The sequence below is a fragment of the Poeciliopsis prolifica genome, unplaced genomic scaffold (genome assembly GCF_027474105.1).
Source record: "Poeciliopsis prolifica strain line A6 unplaced genomic scaffold, Auburn_PproV2 SCAFFOLD087, whole genome shotgun sequence".
NCBI classification, from domain to species: Eukaryota; Metazoa; Chordata; class Actinopteri; order Cyprinodontiformes; family Poeciliidae; genus Poeciliopsis; species Poeciliopsis prolifica.
In genome coordinates, this window is record NW_026562462.1 from 365,602 (window position 1) to 390,014 (window position 24,413).

At 36.6% G+C, this 24,413-nt stretch overlaps 1 protein-coding gene across 1 annotated transcript; it reads right to left on the reverse strand.

Moving 5' to 3' along the window:
* Nucleotides 1-580: 580 nt before the first annotated feature.
* LOC129353314 (carcinoembryonic antigen-related cell adhesion molecule 5-like) lies at nt 581-24,111 on the reverse strand. The gene is made up of 10 exons (XM_055022593.1): nt 24,002-24,111; nt 23,478-23,795; nt 21,639-21,820; nt 21,185-21,323; nt 19,382-19,660; nt 17,606-17,884; nt 17,262-17,522; nt 14,746-14,857; nt 5,697-5,731; nt 581-3,416 (listed from the first exon to the last, which is right to left on the reverse strand). Exons 1-9 carry the CDS (start codon nt 24,045-24,047, stop codon nt 5,713-5,715), a joined length of 1,635 nt encoding a protein of 544 aa, XP_054878568.1. The 5' UTR covers nt 24,048-24,111; the 3' UTR covers nt 581-3,416; nt 5,697-5,712.
* Between the last annotated feature and the right edge of the window lie 302 nt (nt 24,112-24,413).

Below are 24,413 nucleotides of genomic sequence, written 5' to 3' on the forward strand. Positions count from 1 at the left end.
CTCAAATACAAATAACATTTTTGAGAAATTATTGGATTTTAGTCATATTTAATGGTGAGATATATGTAGATTCATTATACACAAAAGGACATATTTAAACATTGATTTTCGCCATTCAAAATTCTGTCTTTCAGAAGATTTGAATTTGTTTGAGCACTGAAAAGTCATAAGAAACAAAACACCTGAACAAATGTGCACTCTTAGTTAATATAGCCATTTTTATTAACTTTGATTTTTATTAACTTTGATTTAAGTCAAAAAAGCAAGAGTGTTTTTTCTATTAGCAGAGCGGAACGTGTCATTGCAAATAACTTGTTGAGACAAATTCTTGTCAGTGTTCTCATTTGTGAGCGAGTGTGTCAAAATGTTTCAGGCATGACAGATGAGATCCGGCCACTCCTTCGACTCTAGATCATTGCCATGCTCACACAAGCGAACGCTGTGATTGGAGGGTTTGAAGACACACATCTATATGATTGGTTGTTTCCCTCTTTTTTTTTCTTACACCATTTAAAATAGAAGCATAATTTTCCCCATAAAAAACAAATAAAATAGGTGAAACAAATCAAAGTTATGAAAATATTTTCAAGGCCTTTATGGATTTTTATGTTTTTACATAAACTTAAAAGATAACAAAACATCTCTGAAAAATACAGCAAAACAAGAAATTAAAATTCTTTTCCCCATATGTATAATCCAAAAAAAAGTCAAAATCTGTGTACAGTGAATACAATTTCTCCTATATACAACAAGGGCAGTTTTATGCAGTTTAAAACATATGAACAGGTCTCGTTTAGGGCAACAAATGTCATATTTACATGTTGTTATTAATACATTCTCTGCATTATAGTTACTGTAAACTCAACACATTTGTTTTGAACTTGTCAATACTCGGTTTGACTGGGTCCTGGTACCTTTTGCAGGAACCTCGTGCCACAGGATGCTTTGTACTAACCATGCATCAATTCGTACCTGGATTTCAGAAAAAACGGTTTAGTTTTTGTTTTACTTTGTTTTCTACTTAACCTACAGGCATAGTTACGTCATTTTGTGTGGAAGAAGATATTTCTAGAAATGGTGAAAGAAATATCTAACAATTACATACACACAGGTTGTTAAAAACAACAACAAATATACTGCAAAGATCTAAAAACCTTGAAGGCAATTTGTATTTAACTATTTATCTACTGTAAATTGCAGCAACATGCCTGATGAGGGACCCATGCCCTCCTAATTATAGTCCTGGTATTAGGTTTCCAAGATTAGATGTTTTCCATGATTAATTTATTGCCAAGATTAAATATTCATTGACAAATTTAAATAATTTACAGAAATATGAACAAAATGACAAAGCATAAAACAGGGGTACGAATTGATGAAAGGACAAACTGACCTGAAATAATTTCTGTTCTACAACTCAAACAGATAAAGAGTTTCTGCTTACAGGCTGTGATCTTCAGCTCCAATGATTTTAAATGTTGTTTTTTTCTTCTAAAACTCAGCAAAATAAATACTTGTTTGGAGATCAGTGCAGGTTGAAGTCTGAGGTCACACATAACCATGAACCACACAAAGATATTTTTCTTTTTTAAAAAAAGGATGCGGACAAAATACTCAGGAAGAAACATCTAAATGCCGAACTTCAAAATATCACAGATATGTTTTTCAAATCAAAACTAGTTCCATAAAGACTCTAAAAGCCATAATTTAGTTAAAAGCAACTTCTTTACGGTTGTGGTTAGAAAAAAAGAGCAGCATAGTGACAGGTCATCAGACTTTCCCTCCAGTTTTTAAAAAAATTGAGGGCTAAAACGCTTTCCCGCTCGCTTTTTCTTCCTGCCTTCCTCCTAACCTGACTGAAAGTGGCTCTGCATGCTGAGTCCTGTCTCTGCCATCTTTAATACATCCCTCCTCCTCTGCATGTTCTTCCTAAGATGACAGGATGAGTCGAACTGAGAGGGCGGATCCTGAGCTTCAGAGAACAACATATACAGGACGGATAGCTGAGAGGAATCGAGGGAGCCAGCTAAGATTACAGAGCAAGACATGTTTGAAGAAACTCAAACAAGTTTGTAGAGTCAGATTGAAAAAGGTAAGAGAGGTGGTAAAAACAAACCCCAAAAAAACAAGCTGGTTGATTTGTTTAACCACCTAAAGCTGCATAAATGCTCATCTTCATCAGATCAAATGAAAAAACATATTGGTTCTGATATATTAGATACAAAATGTGGTATGACATGTTTTACAGATATCTTCCTTTTGAGGCTTTTTCAAACAACTTAGCAACTTTGAAAAGATTTAAACAGCAGTTAAATGTGTTGCTTCTCTTAGACTGGCTTAGTTTTATCAGCTGAGCATATTTATGTGAAATATGAGCTTTTTTCTGGTGGTATTTTTTATTTTACAAAGTGGAATTTTAAGGATTTCAATCAATAAATATGATACAGCTATTATTTTAAAAGCTCATGGTGGTCTGCTACTATAAAAGAGACAGGATGAATTCAGTAAATGTTACAGATTTGCTCATTTTTACAGAAAAAATGATGTTGAGTCAAGCTGTCAGGTTGAGGAAGAGATGCTGACAGGTTTGTAGTGACCTCAGTTTAATAAAATAATTTTAAAAAAAGTTGACTCAGCAGGTGTGGCAGAAAACTTTGTATGCTTTGTTGAGCACCAAACAAACTGAGGCATTACAGATGAAAGCTCTGAGAAAGATGTTTATCCTGAAAACCCTCCGCTGTGCTTGGCTCTTTCTCATCTGTGTAACTCCACATATGTGGAACAGACGGTGACATAAATCAAACTACAGTATATTTCTTCTACTTTTTTGAACCAGACTGCCCCAGATTCTGCCCTTGTGGCCTCCATGGTTTTGATCACCCATGCATGTATGCATCACATTTCTTCAGGTATTACATCTGTGTACGGGTGTGCGTGTGTGTGTGTTCTTCTCAGGTTTCCAGCAGGATAAAGACAGTCACTCTTTGCAGTCATCAGTTCATGAGCTGTAGTCAAAGAAGCATCTCCACGGCAGAAATGTCTGTTTCCTCCCCAAGAAAAAAAAATAAAACAAAGAGAAAATCGAAGCGACAAAGTTTGGTAAGATGTTGTAGAAAAGGGAGACAAAAAAGCAACTGATTCATAGAAGTGGTGCAGCTTATTAACAAAAAAATAAAAATTAAATTGAAGATAGTTGCAGTAAAATTAGAAGGTTTGTAATCCAAAGCTTAACATGATCTAGTATCCCAGTGAAACTGGACTTCCATAATCCTTGTCTGCCAGAGAGAGGGAGAAAGAGAGGCATAATGAAGAAGCTGGTTGGACGAGTTGCTCAAAGGAAACCAGCTGGATCCACCCAAGCGCTCCTCCCAGATGCATAGAGGATCATGGGAAACCAAACGGTAGACATTTCAAGCCTAAACAAAAGCAGAGGACGGGAGTCAGTGTAGAGGAAATCAGTCTTTTAACTTTGGTCATCTTTGACAGCTGAGCAAACTATAACAGACATTTCATCACAGCATAAATTTATTCAGGATGATGTCAGAGGAACTATTAATAGAAGTAGAACTGGAGGTGGTTCCTGAAAATATTCTGCATGTGTGCTTTGCACATGAAACAGAAATACAAACTAGGGACAAATGCTACTTCCTCATCAGCAAGACAGCAAACAGAAACTTTTGTTTGAAAATGGCTTGAAGCATGAAGTGGGTATAGTATGTCAAAACTGGTAGTTGTTTAGTATTACCATTGAGTGAAGCTTAAGGTCAGTTTAGAATCAATTGAAGAAAATCTGTCTTGCAAAGAACAGCCTGTTGTTAATGTCTATATTGTTCCAGTAAAGACAATCCTTTAGCCTGTCTGGCACTACAGCCAGGAATTTCATGTTCTGATCTCAGGTAGGGATAGGCAACTATCTATTCATCATTTATCAAAAATGATGAATAGAATTAATAGAAGCTGTGATACAACATTGACATAAGATACAAATGGTCTAAGTCATTACATTGGTTACTGTAATGTGTGCATTATGTCAGGGTGCCCGACTCCATTCATCAACAAGCCTGCAAGTTTAAGATGCATTCCTGTTCCAACACACCTGAATCAAAACCACTCAGCATTCAGTTTCTCGGCTCTGCAGAGGCCTGGAGACAAGCCATTCATTTGGTTCAGGTGTGTTGGAGAAGAGATGCATAAAGCTGCAGGATATCAGCTCTCAGACTGAACCTATGCACCCATCAATTAGGCTGTCTGATAATGATTATGTTTAATTTACTTGAGAAGAATTTGAGTTTGTGAGGCTCTGAATGAATCCAATGATAAAACTCTAAGTCAAATGTGCTTGTTACTTTTATTATTTTTGCAATAAATATCACAAAAATGTTGTGATAAATTGCCAAGTTCAGGATTCCCAATGATAAGGGTTTATTGTTTTTTCATAGGATTTCTAGACAAAATGTAACTGTGACTGAGGATTATTGGTCAACTCTTAAGATTGAGATGGCAAATGGAGGAGCTGCATTTTAAAATCAGCCTGTTTTTATCTTCACGATTTGCAAAACTATACTTTAGATCATGGAAATATCTAACGACTATGACGTCACACTGTGACAGAGAGACTATAATTGCTGCTGTAGCTCCTATGTGTTGTGTGACCTGAGCTGCAAGCTTCACTACCCAAACAATAAAACACAGAGGAGCACAGCTGAAAAACTACTCTTCAAAAATTACCGCACGTTGTTGCTAGGTGAAAATACTTTTTCCTGTTTTTTCCCCGCATACAATTGACTGGAGCTTCACTGAAATATGTTTTGAGCCAAATTATCTGTGAATTTGTATCAAAACATGTTAGCATTAGCATAGCACTTTAGCAAAAGCTGCTGGATTAAGACACCAGAAGCATGAGGAGAGTTTATGGAAAACTGGTTGTGTGTTCAGTTAAAAGCATGTTTAGTAAAATATTTATGTCTAACATCAGACTGAGCCTTGTGTGTAGCAATCAAAACAGTCAGGAACCATCACAAACATTCGCTTATTGTGAAAAGTCTTCAAAATATTGCTAATTTATTTGATGAGAAAGCTGATAGAGTGCAAAAAATAAATAACGCCAACACACTGGATATAATACAATTTAGATTTTTTTTTTCAAGCTGTCTTGCACCACAGATGTTTGCTTCAGAAGACTTTTTCTTAAGATAATTTGGCAGCTGCTGGTTGGCTTTATTCTTATCTGTGGTCTTGTGTTGGCAGATCAAACAGTTTTCAGTAAACAGCACCGACGCTGCAGACAGAAGCTTTAAAAGGAAAGCTGCAAGGCTCAGACGTGGTCTTGTTTCAAAGCCTCAAGCACAGTGACAACCTTCCTACTGCAACCAGAGACACCCAAGGCTACATAAGAAAAGTGTAGACAGCCTTGGTAACAACTGTACTGGTTTCATACTGACATCATCAAACCCAGATAACACACAGAAAAACACAGGCGACATTCGTGCATAGATGAGCATGAGGGGAGGCTTGTGATTATTTATCAGTTTTGGCGTTTAATCATGAGGCCCAGTGCAAAGTCAGATTGTTACATAATCTCTTTTTGGGAATGTGTAATTGCTGAACATAAGTTCAAAATGGGTGTTGCTCAACCTCAAACTAAGAATGTCTTCAAGTGCATGATTTCATGACAAATACAGTTATCAGTGACTTACCAGCAGATGCATGTCTTTAGTATGGTGACGCCACTCTGAAAAACACAACGGAAACAGTGTTTACAGAAACTGTTTGCAAAACTGCAAGACAACAGACTCTTCCTTTCTACAATCTTAATTTCAGTTGAAAAGATACAAATATTTTCAGGAGGACCAAACATAATGCTAACAGGATTCACTTGGTTCGAAATCGAGATCAAACAACTTTAAAAAAAACATAATTTTCTCAACATATATTTTAAAAAGTTTGTGCATAAATTAATTCTGAGTTGGACAAACTTAAATATTGGTATTCTCGTTACTAAAACAGCTCATTTTGTATTTTGCATAAAATTACTCTTAGAGGAATAATTCTCCGGGTTTTTTTTAAGTGACTTTTCGCCATATAACATTTCTGCGAGTTTATAGAAAATATTAAAAGTAACCAGATGAAATAAAAATAAAAAATAAAAAATACATGGCTCTTTTCTAAACTGAATAACACGTATGTACTAAAGCTGCGTCGAACTCAGTCTGCTTTCGGAGCAGAGCTAACTTTTAGATTTTGAGACAGGCTGTCGCTTGTTTAACTGTATCTGCGGTTCTCATCCAGGCAAATATAGAAAAGGCTGGGGACTGTTTAGATTTCACAGGGAAATTTGTCCACTGAACTGATGAATGACTGATCAGACAGCAGTTTTGATTAGCATTAGTTTAGTGACAGACACTGTTTGGCTGCATAAATCCTGAAAAAGTTTATCTGCTATTTTAGGGTCTTATCCCACAGGTATGAATATTTTGTATTTTCTATCCATCCATCCGTTTTCTGCACACTCTTGTCCCCAGTGGGTTTGGGAGGAGTGCTGGTGCCTATATCTCCAGCGAACGTTTTGGGCGAGAGGCAGAGTGCACGCTGGATAGGCCACCAGTCCTTCACAGGTATTTTGTATTTTCATTTATTTTAAATATGTTAAACACCCGACCTTTAAGCCGCCTCCTGCACTGAGGATACAGTTCATTTTCTCCAAACTCTTTGCACTGGCAGCAAAAAGGAACATCTCTGATAACAACCTCAAACTATCCCTTCAAGAAAGTATAATAATAATAATAATAATAATAATAATAATAATAATAATAATAATAATAATAATAATAGCCTATGCATTTAAATGTACTTAGAATTTTGCAAATGTAAAATAACAAAAACAAAAACAAAAAAATAATCTGCTGATCTGGTTGGACCATAAATAGTTGCTGAGCTCGTTCTGCACATTTCTTTAGGAGGGACATTTTTGCTAATTTAAGCTCAATCAACAACAAATAAACAAAAAAAAATGCAGCAGCTGTACCAGTGTTCACAATATCTGATAATCATAGTGATTAGTTACATTTATTTGTTGCAGTTTCCGACACAAAGAATGACAACATTCATATGAATTTCAGCAATGTCTGGGGCAGAGGGCCACACTTTTCTCCAAATTTTTAGCTGTGTTGCATGCATTAGTGGTTTCAACATTTCTGCAGGCTACTTCAGTGTTGTCACTGACAGCTGCTAAAAGACTGGTGATAGTGTAAGATCTACAATCTGATTGAATAAAAGAAAACCAGAAGCTGTCGAGTTAGTTTCCCACTGCAATCTGCACTTCATTCTAATCTCTACCTGTTTAACTCAAATCTCCCACCCAGCATTTTTTAATTTACTCTTTATAAAAGTAACTATGTGACCATAAAGGTGCATAAAGCCAGGGAGGGCCATTGTGAAAGTAAATAACCGGCCCTACAAATACCTTGCAGCTGAGTCACCTTACCTTATCACTGAAACTGTGCTATTATCCCTGCTGCTGATAGGAGCAGAACCAGACAAAACAACATGGATCACATGAAGTGAAACAACAGAAGAAGGAAAACTAGGAAAACATGCAGTAAGTGTGTAATAAGGTCCCTAAAATGTTTGGCAAGAAAAACAAAAAGAACATTTAAGAAAGTTGAATTAAAGAATTTCCTCACGGAGGGATAATAGAGTATATTTCCATTCTAGCTTAACGTTGAATAAACCTTAAACTTATAATTTGTCCTGAAATGCAACTTAAATGAATAAAAAGATCCTTACAAACTATAGTTGGATGATTATATACTCTATCTATTTCTGAATATGCTAAGACTTTATACTTGTTCCATCACTTATTAAATCAGAAACTTGATAAAGAAAAAAAAAAAGAAGAAATAAGAAAATATGTAAATATTTCATTCATGTATTATGCATATCCCTAAAGAGTCAACCTAATCATACTATACCATTTATTTTTCTTATTTAAGGTTTTGGGCTTGTTAATAGTTTTAAATGTTAAATTGTTGTTGATTTTTCTGAGGAAGCTACATGACTCCAGAAAACCGCTCACACTTGAGAAACAAAGCCACTCAGAGAGCAGCATGACTAAACATCATGGCAGCACATTCAATTGATTTAACAAGTGGAAGTAACAAAAATAGCTGAAGAATGTTTGCGTTAATAAGAAAAAGGATGTGGCCACTATGACTTGATCAAGAGATGAAAGAAGATCAAAACGATACTAGAAGACGCATTAAAGAGAAGCGACACAGGTGAGCTTTGGAGAACGAGTTCAGACACGACAGCAACATTCCGGCAATAGTTTCAAAATGTAGGCCTGGCTCTTCCAGCGGCAAAAAAAACAACACCAGTGACTCTTTGATACACTAGTAAAGCCAAGAAGCTGTTTGAAAAGATACCCTATCAAAAATATGACTCATAAAACTAAAAGCAGGTAAACTAAGCTGTCGTAGTCAGGCTTGAGAGTGAAACTGAGGTCAAAGATTTCTGTTATATATTATTTGTAGACATAAAGTCAAATCACACTGCAGCTTCAACAGTTGAAACAGATGTTTCAGCAAGTAAATCATTCAGTGATAGCAAAATTAGAGTAGATCCAATGACTCAGTTACGTTACAACTTGCTTCTTGCAAATATGCCCAGCAAAAAATGTTCCCCATAAAATTGTTATTGTTAGACCAATAACAGTGCCGACATGCTCTGCATGTTAAATATGTAATGTTTTTGTTCTTAACTCTATCAAAACAAACAAAATCAGATGCTTGTTAATATTTCTCAGAACAAAAAGACAACTACAAGGTAGGAACAAGTTTCAGGTGGGAAACATGGAGCTCTACATCCAACTTGTAATTATGACTGGTGGATGATGGGTATGTGGGATTTCCCACCAGGCAGCTTTTTTATTTGGCTGCAGCATCATAAAGCGGTGTGGGGGAAAAAATCATTTTGTGAATGATTGCACACCAGAAAGGTTAAGCTAGTTGAACACAGAACCCTTTTCTTTCTGATAAAGAAAGGAGAATCTCAAAAAAGAAAAGGAGGCCACCATGTTGCCGAAAAGGTTGAGTTTGTCAAACAGGTTTATGAGAACCTGAGAAGTTTAGTCATTGTAACCAATACTTGCACCCTAAAGCAATTTATCACAATAAAAACAAAAATAATCAACAACCGCACAAAATTTAAATATACATTTTTAGCAATTGTCTCTAGTTTGAAAATGAACTTCAAAGCTTGTGTGTGCATAAAAACAAGTGCACTTTGTGATGTGAGTCACTCAATAGATAAGAATCTGACATCAATGTCTGAGCTAGCTGCTGAAGGATTTGCCTCCAATGACAAGCAAACACTTTCAATCGTCAAACTGAAGAAGTCTTTAGGTTGTGGTCACTGGTTTATCCACTCTAGAGGTATTTTATGGCATAGATTCAAAGGATAGGAATTATTTTTCTTATATTTGTTTATATTTAAGACACCATAATAATACAATTAATCTAACTACTTGGTAAATCTAGAAGTATAAATATTATTCCAAAATTATATGATGTAGAAATCAAACATTTTCCCTAAATATGGAAGCTGCTGGTAAACAGCTATTTCTGCCACATGTTGATATTTGATTATTCACTTTGTAATTCAAATTTGAATTTGCATGTCACAGTTGCCTGGTGGTGAGGAGTTGTATGCATTTCCTCTACAATCTGCATTGCTCGCCAAGCTGTTTCTCCATACGCCTCTCCATTACTGGGCTGAATGTGAGTGACGCTTGAGGAATGCACTCAGATTGTGTTTGCACAACACCGAATGGAGTTAATCCTTAATGGAAGGGCCAGTTACAAGAGGAAGCATGTGGGGATAGTGGGCACTTTAGCTTGGAGCAAAACTGACATCACGTTTGCTTTCGACTCCTTGTGAGTTTTGTTTCTCACTTCTTCTTTGCTTGTGAGAACCGGCTGAGGTTAAATGAAACTGGTGCGAAAAGCTACTCAGTTTGTCAACCTTTTCCAGTGGATCCATGTTGCTAAACTACAGCCTAAAGTCCTATATTCTCATCTGAAGTCAGTTCTTTAGATGTGAATCTTTGCCAGTTCTTATTCATGCAGCATTTTATTTGAATATTGGGAGTTTCGTTGTCAACTGTTTCCTATGTGCTTGAATATTCTCTCTAACTCCTGCTGAAAAGTGAACATTTGTCTTTTAACATCTCCACGGATAATTCTGTATTTAGCTCCATCAATCCTCACATTGACTTTGATAGGCTTCCTTCTCCCTGCTGTAGAAAAGCATCCCCACAACATGATGCTGCCACCACCATGTTTTACAGCAGGAGTGGTTTATTCAAGGCGATCTGCTGCGTAAGTTTTCCATCATATCTAGTGTTTGTTATGGAAGACAAAACATTCAATTCAGGTCTTTGGCCAGAGAACTTTCTTCAACATGTTTGGTGTTTCCTCCAAATGTTTTGCTAACAACTTGAAACAGGACTTTTTAACTTTCAACTTTTGTTTTCTTCTTGCCACTACTCGATATGGGGCAGATTTGTGGAGTACACAATTAATAGTTGTCCTGAGAACAGATTTTCCACTTGGTGGTAAAGAACTGGGAAAAAGTGTCAACTTTCAGGGGCAGCAAACATTTCTACTAGTCATTGTAGAAATGAAACTCTGCCACTGGTTTGTCTGTTTCCACATTTCTTTGGGATGTCAGTTTCTGTTGTGCCTCTGGTGCTGTGACATGACAGGATGTCGCTCCAGACCTCTGCCATTGACTGAAGTTGCATTATCACATCGTAATCCAACATTATCAAGATCTTTGTGGTTGTACTGTGGTTCCTAAGCGAACAAACCATTTGGTCTCTCTTTCTCTTGACTGAACTGCACTGATCTACACTGAAGTGCCCTGCAAGTTTTCACAAAAAAATAAGCTTTACATGGAAATTGTACACAGCTGTATTACTTACAAGTTAGCATCAACAAATGCACTTCTTATAAAGTCATTGTTGCAGGAATAAGTGTAAAAATTACATGTTTTATAGTAGTTATGGGTACTAGTGAGTGACAATTTTTTATCCTCACTTTTTTGTCGGTAAGTTCATTAGCAGCTACCTTAAATACGTATAAGGTAGCTGCTAATCTAACTCTTTCTAAAATATAACTGCTAACTGAAAAATATGGGCATAACTGAATGTATGTCTATGCACAAAACAGATTGCACAATGTTTCATATGAGTGGTTTTATTGCGTTGCACAAGTTGAGGCAGTGTCTCTTTGTATGTTATCAGTGTGCACCTGCAGTTTAATCTACATCCTTTCTTTTGTCATTCAGAATCCTTTTAAGACCCATTGATAATCAGGGATTTTTATCTTTATTTTGACTTTTGAAGATATTTAGATATGGCCTTCTAGGCTTTAGTCTGTTGTTCATCCTTTATGTTTGTTTTCCCCTCAAGCACAAAACACAAAACATTCAAGTACCAGGAAAATTGACCTCAGACCTTCAGTCTTAGGTCAACTGACTCCTTAAGCCTGAGTCAGTTGTTTTGTAGTAATTTCCCTCAAAACAATAAATACACAAATACACTCAACAGCCACTTTATCAAATACATCCTGCTAGTGACAGTTTGGACACCCCTTTTAGCTTGAGATCTGCCTTAGCTTATTGTGACATACATTTAACAAGGTTCTGGAAGCATTCCTTGGACATTTTGAGTTCATACTGACATGCAAGCATTGTGCACATAGGTAGTTTCTACCTATTATCCAGCTGCACATCCATGATGCGAATCTTCTGTTCCACTAAATCCCAAAACTACTTCTGTTGATTGAGACACTGTAACTATGCAGGGTACTAGACAATACTACTATCTTTTGGTACTTTAAGAGCCTAGACTGTGCAAGTGTATTAAGAAAATAACCCTGCAGTTGATAAGACGGTGTCGTCCAAGAAATGTTGAGGTAAGCCAAAAGAGTCAACTTTTAACTTTTTTTTACCTGAAATCATTTACGTTTCAAGACTTTAATAAGAAATAAGGGCATTCTTCTCTGCAGCAACATGTTTATTGCTGAACTGGCATATTTGTGTTGAACAGGTTATGGCACAGTCTATCATCTTCTGTCTGCACTTTGGTTGTTGCCACTTTTGGCAGTGTTTGGCATGTCTGAAAAGGTTGAGTGCAACAATTAACTTAGTTTCTTTCTGTCTTCTCTCGTCTTTTTTGACAGCACTCTTTATTGCACAAAAAGTTCTCAAATGTCATATTTGACCAAAGCATCTGCAGTATGGACTTGAAGTCTGAATTGTAAGACTGAAGGGCCGCCCAGCAGTGTTTCAGTTTCACTCCTGCATCACATGGTTTGTTACCAAGTTGCAAGGTAGATCACAACAGATTGAAAACCTCTATCAATGACCAAATAAAATCCCTCAAAGGAATCCTATGTACAAAAATCCTGAGAGAAACAGTAGGAAACTCAGACACCAACCAAACTCATCATCTCATTTGAAGAAAAATGTAAGTATTTAATCTTCGACAGTGTGGAGTGATTTCACACACAGTGAATCCAGAACCTTTCAGGAGAAGGTTGAAGACTCGTTTATGACTTGGATTCTTCCTACCAGACACAGTTTATCTTGCTCCATGCAAGAAAATACCTTGAAGGCTTCAGGGTTTTTAGGAGTTCCTCTAAGTAAGAACACCTCCCACCACCGCTAAACCGGAGACCCAATGACCCCCGTAGCATCAGATAATCCTGACAGGAGATTTGTTAAAGGCCAAGCAAGGAGGGAAAGGTCTACCTACAGAACATGATCTCACTCCCTCAATGATGAACAGTTCCTTTGGCTATAAAGGATTTTTTAATAAACTGAATGTAGAGGCTTAAAGTACTTTGTGTAAGGATGGCTAAACAATTCTGAAGTATCTGTGGCTTTCCTTGTGCTGTAAAAAAAAGTCTCACTTTAACTAAAAGTATAAGAGACGGTTTCATTCCTTTGTTCTGAGTGTATTTCTTTGGAACAAAAGTAGAAATACCAGTTGGATGGCTGTTGGTCGTTTGCTCTTACAAATCATTCCTGTTGAATTTTGCAAGCATCAGTTCAGTTTTTTTAAGGAGAATTTTATTGGTTTGCCATTATAGGCAATGAATTTCATAAGCTATTTTTCTGATTTGACTTCTATTGGCCACTACAAATTGTTACTTTCCTAAAGTAAATGTCTAAGTCATTTTTTTCCAAATGTAATTTTGGCCAAAAAAAATGAATTAGGCCATTAATTTAATAAGGTGATCAAATGAAACTATTGATATATTTACTATTTACTACAAAGAGAAGAAAAGAGTAACAAGTATTATTTCAGTTTTTTAATGTTTTACTTTGAAAGCTCAGCTGTATGTAAACATTTTGTCTCTTGCTTCTGAACTAAGGAATGTGAATATCTCTTACTGACTCACTCGTTTGTTTCAGGATGGCAGTTTCTGTTGTGGTCCAGTATGATGAAACGCCAACGGATGTTACTTATATGTAAAGAATGTGACACGTAAGTGTGAGGGAACGGTCTCAATTTTTTGCTCAAGCCTGTGATTAATAGGAACAATACATACTGTTCTGATGGTTTAAGTATTTTTCCAGTGAATCTTCTGTGAATGTAAGGATCATGAGGTAATGAAGCTCTGCTGTTTTTGTAAATGCAATTAAAACTTATGTTATCACACCATGAGAATCTCATACTGGCCAGGTTTACTAGGAGCACAACACCTGTTGACTTCCACTGAAGTGAACTACGAGCACTTATTAGCCATGCAATTATACTATCTAGTGCTAATCATGTCATAATTAAAAAGAACAACTAAAAGCATATTTTGACAGCTGGGACTGTTCTTTTCTTTGTAAGTTTGTCGTAATGATAGTAAAGACTTTTTTATAGGTGCAAGAATTGGATTCAGTGGTGAAATATTTTCATGCAACAAAAGGAATTCAGTGCTGTAAGAGTTTAGCAACTGCATAATTTGGATGTGTTTGTACATCATCCTGACATGTTGCAAGGCACCAAAGCAAGAGGAATGTCCAGAATTTCCAAAAAGGTCACAAAGTGGTCGCAATATTGAGAAACAGAAACAAAGAGAGGTGTTATAGACACTGCAAGAAGCTGCGAACTAAAGCAATTTATCCTTCATCGGAAGCAAAAAAAAACACAACAGCTTTCTCTTGTATTCAGTGGACAGTAAGTTATAGAGACAATAGCAGAGCTAAACGCAGCCAGGACTTGAAACAATTCACTCTTTCATCGCTTTTAAGTATGTTGATACATGTGACTGAATTTATTCTGGTTTCAACTGGTCCTTAGATCTAACAAGAATAAGCTCACAGATATTTAAAACAAGAGGTTCTCTTAAACCATTGTTCCTCATAATGTCAATCAGTTCTCCTGTACACAACAAACTAGCCTTGAAGCCATTTTCTGCAAATAACTTGACTTAAATCCTATCTTTGACCTTTTGCAGTGATCTAAAGCAGAAATAAATTGAGCCTGGTTTCTGCTTAAGAGAAATTTCAAAAAGAAGTCCAGAAAGTACAAGTACTCTAACAATGAACTTGGATTTGTTGTATTCTCTCACATGAACACCAGTTCATCTCTTAGACAGTTCCTCTGGTTTACTCTTCTTCACTGTTTGATCTGTTCATCACCAAATCTGCATAATAACTTGCTGTACAAAGATAAAGAGTACTTACGGTACTTTCCCTCTGCAGTAGAAGAATAGGGCGATGGCGACTCCAACTGCAACAAGGCATGCAATGACGATTCCGGCAATGGCTCCATCGGAAAGACCTTCGTCTATGTTTTCTAGAAAAACATCACACAACAATAATTAAAACCACGATAATCACAAAAAATGTTTTGCACATTGATAAGTCTCGTGCCCTTTTGGGGATATACAGCTTGAACCAGAAAGATGAAGTAAGGTGTATCTGTCTGATCATATGAGATAGATAAATATATAGAAAGTTTGGCAGGAACACATACATTTTGTATGGGAAATTATCTCTAGTAATGATCATTTCAACAATTGACATTATATAAGTTGAAATGTATTCTACAGAAAGGCATAATTAAATTCTAATTTCTAAGGAAATCACGATTTTTTAAATTTTCTTTTCACTACATGGTCTGACTCAACTCAGTTACCACCATTAACAAGTACTGTGAATTATTATTTAAGGCGGTTGAGTGACATATTTCTGTTTTGATTCTGAAAAATTTAATTATGTACTATTTGTCCAATTTATATGTATTTGTAGCATTGGTTTAGATGTCTTTGAATGTTGCGAAACAGACGACCTAAAGGGCAACAGGTCATTACTGTTGGGAAACTGGTGGTTTGTTTGCAAAATTATTTTTATGGTGGCAATCGAATGACAGACTCTGTCAGAGTGAGCAACCGCCCTAAAGTATCCTGGAACTGCAAAATGTTAGGAAACCGTGCGACTGTGATGCTACTGTCAAATGTTGCGATGAAAATATCAGTAAAACCACATTTTCCTGCCTCCAATTTTACAGAAAGGTCATTATGATGCTTCCCTTTTTCTCTGAGGCCTTTCTGGGCACGTTGGGCACTGTCACATGTTTGACGTATTGCGTCAACTGCAGGGAGACTTCATGAAAAAGACTGAAAATACTACTGGCATGTATTTCCGTTTTCCATGACAAATGAAAAACGGTTTCTAAGATACATTCCATGCGGTCAGGGGAGGCAAGTGAGCCAGAGCCTCACCTGTCATAATGGAAAAATATAAAATTATTTATATTGATATTTTCAGTCTGTGGTTTGTACTGTAAAGTATTTATTATTATTATTTAGCTTAACCAATTTTCATTATTTTTTCTTCAAAAACGCTGAGTTTTCGTAATTTCCCATTCAAATGCTGGGAAGCGAAGCTGGTGAGGCAGCAGTGAGCTGAGCCTCACTGGGATTCATCAACCTCTGGCTAACGGCGCTGGCAGCCAATCTATGGGAGCATGCGCCTCCTGTCTGAACGTCGCCAATGAAATGGCTAAAAAACATTTAAAATATGAACTGATTTTCCATAATTTAGCTTATGTATATAATGTACAGAGTTTTTTGTCACAAAGCACGTGTGTAACGTGCTTTGTGCGCTGAGGAGCAATCAGAAATGACAGAGAACAGACTGGAGGTGAGGCAGGCAGTTCTCCTGCCTCATGGCAGGGGGCGCTCATGATCCCAGACATTGTGACTCCACGACTACAGAGTAAGAGACAGTAACAGCGAGTGAGCCATGCAGTCAAGTGCATATTTGTAGTTTTGTCCTTTTACCACAGCCATCACTTATCAATAATCGCAAAATAAACATGGAGCCTAAAACTGTATTACTGAAACAAACTGATGTAAACAGTAAAATCCAGGGGCTCTATCTTTATATGTCTGATTATCATTAAGTCGCCAACTATGAACCTCATCGAACGTCACTGATTCCATTCCAGTTCCTCGTTTGGGTTAATAACATTGTACACTGAGATCTTGATGGCAGCATAGTTGTGTTGTCTTGTGCAGCCTCTACTAGTACTATTCTGGAAATTAACATGGTAAAATGCATAGATAAGCTGATTCTGACTCTTTATTTTTCAATGCAACCACTGGATTAGAATTTCCAGGATTCAAACCGAATTGTAAAGTGCACACAAATTCAAACAATTTAAAGAAATGACATACGCTTACAGAGATCTGCATGAATTGGACCGATTTACGCTATAAAATGTCTCAAATGCTTGTTATGTAATACACACCAAAGTATTAAAAGTAAAGGTATTCCAATAGATTTGTAATATACCAAGTATTTACTACTTGGTTGGTTCGGCTTTAACTTTTCTATACCCAGGAATGTGATGGATTAGTGGAAATGCTACTCCAAATAAGGCACATTATTCTGCCGTGGACATGTAATTTTTCAAGGTGAGGAAAATGAAACTCTGTCAAGTACAGGACAACCATTGAGTGAGGTTGCTCTTACTCTCTATGATGTCAGACAAACAGATATTGTAGCTTAGTGTTCCAAGATCAATAGGTTTCTGGTTTTGCTGGCAGATTATTAACAAAACATTTAGGGGATTAAATGATTCAAATGCTAAAACATCAAAAATATGTGCTCCTGATTTCATCTACAGTTGTGTTCTGCACCTGGCACTCCTGATGTAACACTAATACAACAATTGACTGACATAACAATCTTACCTTTAACGGTGACGGAGAGAGGGGGGGAGTTGGTGGACTTCCCAGTGACTTCATTGCTTGCCTCACATGTGTATGTTCCTGATTTCTTATACTCTATGTTATTGTAGATCAACGTAGTTTTTGTTTCACCAGGGATCACTGTCCCATTTAGCTTCCAGATAATTTTGGCAGGAGGGACAGACGAGACAGAACAGATGAGCTCCACACGTGTATTCAACTGCACTTCTTTGTCTCCCTTCACCACTGGTGTTTCAGGACCATCTGAATAAAGTGAAGTAAAGATTTAACATGAAACTGTCATCACTAAATCAACAAAATGCAATAAATGCTTCTGAAACACTTACAGTTGACCACCATTGTGAAGTTAGCTTCTTTTGTGCTGACAGAGTTGCTGAGCTGACATATGTATTCTCCATTGTCCTCTTTCTTCAGCACTTCGATATTTATTGAGGTACCATCGTTGGAGAATTCGACATGGGAGTCGGGGGAAAGGCGTTTGCCATCCTTCAACCAGATTATTTCCGACACGTTGCCTTGTGTTGCCTGGCAGCTGAGTTTGGCGCTGCTGTTGCCAGCGATGAGGATACCATTTGGACCACTTAACTTAATGCCAGAAATGGCCTCTGTGAGCATGAATGGAAAGAAGGAAGCCATCACTCTTGCTGTTTCTAAGTCAGTTCAAATAACTGTAGGTATCATGTCATTATTATTGTCTCATTTGACATTTTCCTCATTTTATAATGTGGAAGTATAATTTACTAAAATCAAAAATCCTGAATAAGAAAGTAATGAATAGGAAATACTTCACATTAAGATTACAACATCACATTTCAGAAAAAGGCCACCATTTCGACTGTTATGCATGCCGGTGCTAGTGTCTTGCAGATTATGATTTGTTGATTTAGGGAATGAGCAACGTGCATCAACTATTGAAACCATTAATTCATACATTGAATATGTGTCCTGAAGCTCTAGTTAACTTTGCATGTGCAGCAAGAAATTAATCCAAAGCACAATTGCCAGTTAATCTCTGAATGTCTAAAAAAAAATAAAATAAAGCTACATGGTTTCTGAAATAAAATAATGATAATTTATTAAGACACTTTGTGAAGGGCTCAAACAGGCTGGTCATGCAAGAGGACACTATCCAACAGGACTGAAATTAAACTACTCTACAATTAAGAGTTCCTCCAAAGCAAAATAAAAAACGCATTTCCATTCATTGTAAGTGTTTCTGCCAAAAGTAGCACAACCAGTTTTCAGGCTTCGATGGAAGTTTTTCATTTTGAGGTGCAAATATTCACTTCCTAACTTGACGCGTGATGACTACAGAAGTCTCTTGTTTCAGCTGTAATGCTGGAGACTTCATAATTTAATGCTGTGTCGACATGCTAAAGATGACATGAGTCACCAATACAAAAGCTGAAGCCAGTTTCATTTTGGAGCCAACTGTCACATTTCTGCTTTATAACTCCTTCAGGCATAGTGTAAGATCATGCACGCAGAAATAGTTTGTTATCCGCATGAAACAGCGGCCATGACAGAAAGAAAAATGTAAAATAATGGTTGGCTGCAAATTACAGAAACTGCTTGTGACACAAAATATCAAGTGCGAGCTACAGTCTGTTTGTTGGGTTTCCTTGAACGCACAGAAGGCTTGTTTGTAGGTATTAATTTAACAGTTTGGTTCTTGAAAGGCGTGTCACAAATCTGAGACTTTAGTCCTGTTTGTCTCTGGAATAAACACTGACCTTAACTATTTGGTTGTAGCAAACCTATATGGCAATATATTATCAAATTATTATTTTCCTACTTCCCATTTTTTACTGATTCTATTTAAAAGAAAAATCAGTTTGCATATTCTCCCTCTGATTTAAATGTAATTTGAATGACATTGTTGGCTTAATGGTCAATTTAAACTATTTTTTTCTCTTAAGGTTGTTAATAATAATAACTCTATAAACTCAGTAGTCATTTTATTAAGATCAGTGAAATGGTACTAGGATTGCTACTTTAAAAGAAAATACTTGGTCAACTATTCCAGATCTAAATGTGATGGCCATTGGCATAACACACTACCTGATTTAACTAACAATGGATATTTTCTAGTCAATACTCACCCATCACGGAGAACTGAACAGCAATAGATGAAGCCTTTCGTTTGGTCTTCTCATTTTGAGCTACACACCTGTAGTTGCCCATCGTATGTCCAAATCCCTGCTCCTCAATGACTTTCAGGGTGAGGACTGGACCAGTGGCCTCTATCTGCTTTGTGTCATAAAACCAGGTGAAAGTAGCAGCGGGTTTGGAGGAGGCCGAACATGTCAGGTTGAAATCCGAATTGGACGGCACAAATGCCAGTTGTTTAGAGGGCTTAATGATGACATCCTCGGGTCCATCTATGGAACAAATACACATAATGAAATCTAAGCAAATGGGCTTACAAATAATGTATGCACAGCAAAAGCATGAAATCTTTCCAAGTATTTTTTTTTGTCTATTTTCTACTGCAGATATCTTTGCAATTTTGAAATAAGACAAAACTAATTGACAAGTAACTTTTAGCAAGATACAGAAGCTTGTTTTAAGTATAAATGAAAAAGTACCACATAAGTTAATTTATCTGCCGATAGAACAAATAATTTTTCATCAATATTAAGGAATTATTTACTTAAAATAAGCCTTGTCTATATCTTTCTGAAAAGTTACGTTTAAGTACTTTTACCTTATTTCATATGTAGTAAGATATTTGAACTAAAAACTAGACCAAAACTATTTGGTAAGATTTTGAGTTTTTGCAGTGATAATGGAAGAAACTTGTATGTTTGTTTTATGGATTATGCATAGTCTTAATTTTACTTGTTTTGTATGAAGGAGGGTTGTGAAACTGCTTTTACCATTTCTTATACAGCTTTACAACTAAAGATTCTCAAAACAGGCTCTTTCAGGGTGATTCTGCAGCTACAAGTTACAAAAATGACATTTTCAATGTGATTTTATTAACTAATGGTCAGATTCTCTGTTTTTCTTATCCAACTTGACCTGTCCCTCCTCAGCCTTCCTGAACTGTAGCGGTAAGCTCTTGATTAATTAATGACAGGCTAAAGCTGTGGTTGGTGTGGTTTGTCTGCCTTTCAGGTTATTCATGCAGAAGGAGCGGAGGTGTAGGCTGCTGTGTACACAATGTGGTTTTAGCCTTAGAGGGTAGGCTGAAAGGGAGCGCCTTGCAAACATGCATAGGCGTTTCAATTGCAGTAGTTTACATTACTACAAGGCTACTAAGATAAGGCTTTTTGTTGGAATTGGAACAGGATTAATTTTTTTTTACAGGACTAACTCAGCATAATGTACACCCTCATATGTTGGCATGAAAACCATGCAGATTAACTATTTATGACAAATGGCCATTTGCTCTTGGTGACCTTTTGTTGTCAAACAGGTGTGGAGCTCATTCAGTCAAGTGCAACCTGGCAAACAATGAAAACTAAACAATGAAAACTGACTGAAATGAATAGAGAATACCAATATCTGTCTAACCACCATGACTTATATGAGTTTGACACACATCTAAAAATAAAGCCTTAAAATTAATTTTACTTCACTGTTACAACTAAAGATGTATATTTCCACAATTTAGTCAAAAAGTGTCTTTCATTTTCTCTGAGGTGAGAAGAATGCCGATTACTTTTAGCCAGTCTTCACAATGGGAACAACAGGAAAACATGCCAATCCAGTAAGGCGAATAATTAGTCAAAAGCCACTCCTTTATATTCTGTGAAGTTTAATGCACAGAATATGCATTAAATATTGCATATCCTGCAATATTTCTCTATCCAATTCTGTTATTTTTCTGCAAGGATACGAGTTCTGCCTTTAAGGCTGCTTAAGAAGAGGTTTCTGTGAAGTGTCTGTGAATAACTTACAGAAGACTGTGAGGTTGAATTTGGCGCTGCTGTCTTTTTGCAGTGTGTTTGCTGCTGTGCAGACAATTGGGCCAACCAGGTCATACCTCTGGACACCTGTGATGGTCAGCTGACTAGAATATTTTCCCGGTATTTCAATCTAAAGAGAAAATATCAATTAAATATTGATCAGCAACTCCTTACAATTTTGCATAAGCTCCAAAAAATAAGAAAAATAAAAACTGTTAATATAGATTAACTTTGTTGTATCAATATTTCAACTTTTTCTTTTCTGTAAGAGAAAATAGTTTGAGCCAAATTTTATAGCAACATTTAATTCACAAATTTAAACAAATTTAAACAATCAGTTTAGTTTAAAAGCTCATACTCCGTGTATAAAAACTTTGCATATGCATATCTATTATTAACTGAATCATAAATTCTGAATGTCAAAATGCATATGAACTAATTTCACCGTGTCTGACATCACCGACGGTTTCACAGTAAACCGTTTGCCATCAGGTTCAATGATTTTGCTGTCATTGGTCCAGGTGAAGCTCTCAATAGATCCTTTGCAAGAGCAGGTAAGCTCCACTGTGCTGTTGTGCTCAATGACTTCAGGGAGGTTTGATTTGATCATGACATCAGACACAGGTTCTGCAGAGAAAAATAGCCATAGAACAGAGAACATAACACAAGAAGATTTCCATCACCACCATGTTTTCAGATTTAAAATTCACAAATCTCAACATCAATCAGATCATCTACTCAAGTCTTGGGGAATTTATTTTACAATGTCATATCTATGTTTTATCAAATGTAACTGTATTTGATTGAACTTTGTTGAAATCTGAACAGGATGTGTGTCATATGAAAGGCATTTCCATAAAGATCTTAAGAAATCTCTTCTTTTGTAGATGAAATCTGACTATAATGACGAGCAAAGAGTCAATAATGCACACACCCAGGACTGAGTCCTCTTCAACATTAATTTATGAGCTGAAATCAACATATCAATACAGTGAATGTAAATGGATGAACGACTGCAACCATTAGACCAGTTTAACTGGTTACAGATAATCCAATGACTGCACTACTTGCAGTCAGCAGATTAGGCAACAGTGGGTGTGAGACAATGTAAAGGAGAGGCAACCACATCTGAATCTGAACTGTAAGAACTCTTCAACTGACTCTTACACTAATTTACAGATATGCTCTAATGCTGAAAGAAACTGCACCAACTGGAGATAAAACTGAACTTACATTTTAAAACTGTTTGAATGACAAGAATGGCTTTGCTTTAAGAATACAGAGGCAAACCCTCTCATTGATAAGTCTGTAACTGTTAAGAAGCTACTCCTCCAGAAGGAAATCCACCAGGGAGTCAAATAAACTTCATCTAATTTAATTTAATCCTAAATTATGCTTCATTCATAATGACTTTAAGAAATTGTTTTTTGATCCATATGCTATATTTGCAAACAAGAAAGACATTACTGATTGTAAGTCCTTAGACATTCTGATCAACAGAAAACTGGAAGTTACTTCAATTGCATTTATTTCAAGAAACCGTCATCTTGGCACAGGATCCTTGGTCTGAGACTATGATACTGCAGTAAAGGCAGAATTTGTAGCAAGACTTTCTAACCATTCTTAATAATAGAGCCAACAAAATGTCTAAATAAGTGCTAACCATTAGAACTGATTCTTTTCCAAAATGCCGACAGCTTCATTTTTGTTTTTTTTATTGAAGAATTTACACATGATTTTTGATGCGAAACTGGTTTGCTAAGCTGGTCCATCGAAAAGAGCCAGTAAGACTATGATGTAAATCAACATGATGGCCTTATTCTTTAGGGTTAAATCAGAAATACAGGAAGTAGGCTTATGAATGTGGTTAAAATTAGGACACCAGTAGTCAAATGGGCTCTAAACTTCAAAACAGCACTAAAAAGGGGGTCACGCCAAAAAGGGAATAAATAAAAGAGTAAAACTCTTCAAGCTGGATCCCATAAAATTATGAAACAAATTCATACTGCAGAGAACAGTCCAAAGAGCCACGCCCTGGTATCTCCTGGTGTAAGGGACTCGGGACTTTTCCAGCAAATTTCACAATTTTTCTCTCATATTGCAACAAATTTATGAACACTAACAGTGCATAAGCCGTGAAAAAACACAAACAAACAAACAAAAGAACTACAGCAGATCCTGACTACTTTATTTCAAACACATTCCTGCATTTAAAAAGTCAGAAAAAAGTATATATAAAAACTCTAAAGACTAAGCAGACAATAATAAAGTATTAATAACTCACCCAGAACTCGGATTTTAACCTCTCCGGGAATACCGCCTGCATTCCCGATTATTACTACATTATAATCTCCGCTGTCCGCTGATTTTAGGGACTTCAGAGTCAGGGCCCCGTTGGTGATGTTAATGGAAGCTCTATCTTTATATGCCACGGTAATTGTAGCGCTGCCACCTCTCAGAGTACCAATTGATGTAGAACTCTTGAAACTCCATGTTAAGATGTCGCTTTGTTCTATTGGACTCAGGAGATTTATTGTCAAATCTTTCCCCAACAGTGCATCCAGAGGACCGTCGGGTAGAACTTTGTCTCCAGCAGAACAGCCTGCGTGTGAGCAAAAGCAAAAATATCTAATTAATAATAAAGCAGTCGTGTTTCATTCATATACTTAAAGCACACCCAGAGCAGACACGAAGGACAGAGCGAAACATAAATACTCGGATACTTAAAAAAGAAAAAAGAAAAAAAAAAAGGTCTTTTAAATACAGACTGTATAAATAATTTAAATAATAAACAAAGTTAAGGCTCACCGAATTGAGAGAGGAGCAAAAGAAACGAAAAGGCGATCAGATCCATCCTGGACGGTTTCAAGTCTTCCCAGCAGAGACACAGGAGCGGAACTGCGGTGTACCTGCTGCTTTTACCAGGACACACCCAGCGAGGTGTGGACACAACAACCTCAATGAAGCAAGAATGACTCCCTGCCTGCCTCTTTTCGGTAAGGAGTTTATTCCTGACTTTTATTTACAGCAACGTTGAGTTATTTTTCAGATGAGCGAGTCTGAGTGACAAAGTCTCAACAAACCGCAGACACTTTGTAATTTCCTTTTTTCTCTCATTTTGAAATTTATTTCATACGTTTCTGCTTTTTTCTTTGAATTTGTTGTGGCGTAATACTATCACGTCATATAAAATATTAGTAGGCTAATAATTATCCAGACT

Coding starts and splice junctions, on each gene's coding strand:
- LOC129353314 (XM_055022593.1), bottom strand. CDS start 24,047: ATGGATCTGATCGCCTTTTCGTTTCTTTTGCTCCTCTCTCAATTCG. Junction 21,821..23,477: donor GGTTAAAATCCGAGTTCTGG/GTGAGTTATTAA, acceptor TTTTCTCTGCAG/AACCTGTGTCTGATGTCATG. Junction 14,858..17,261: donor TCTCTCCGTCACCGTTAAAG/GTAAGATTGTTA, acceptor ATGTTTTTCTAG/AAAACATAGACGAAGGTCTT.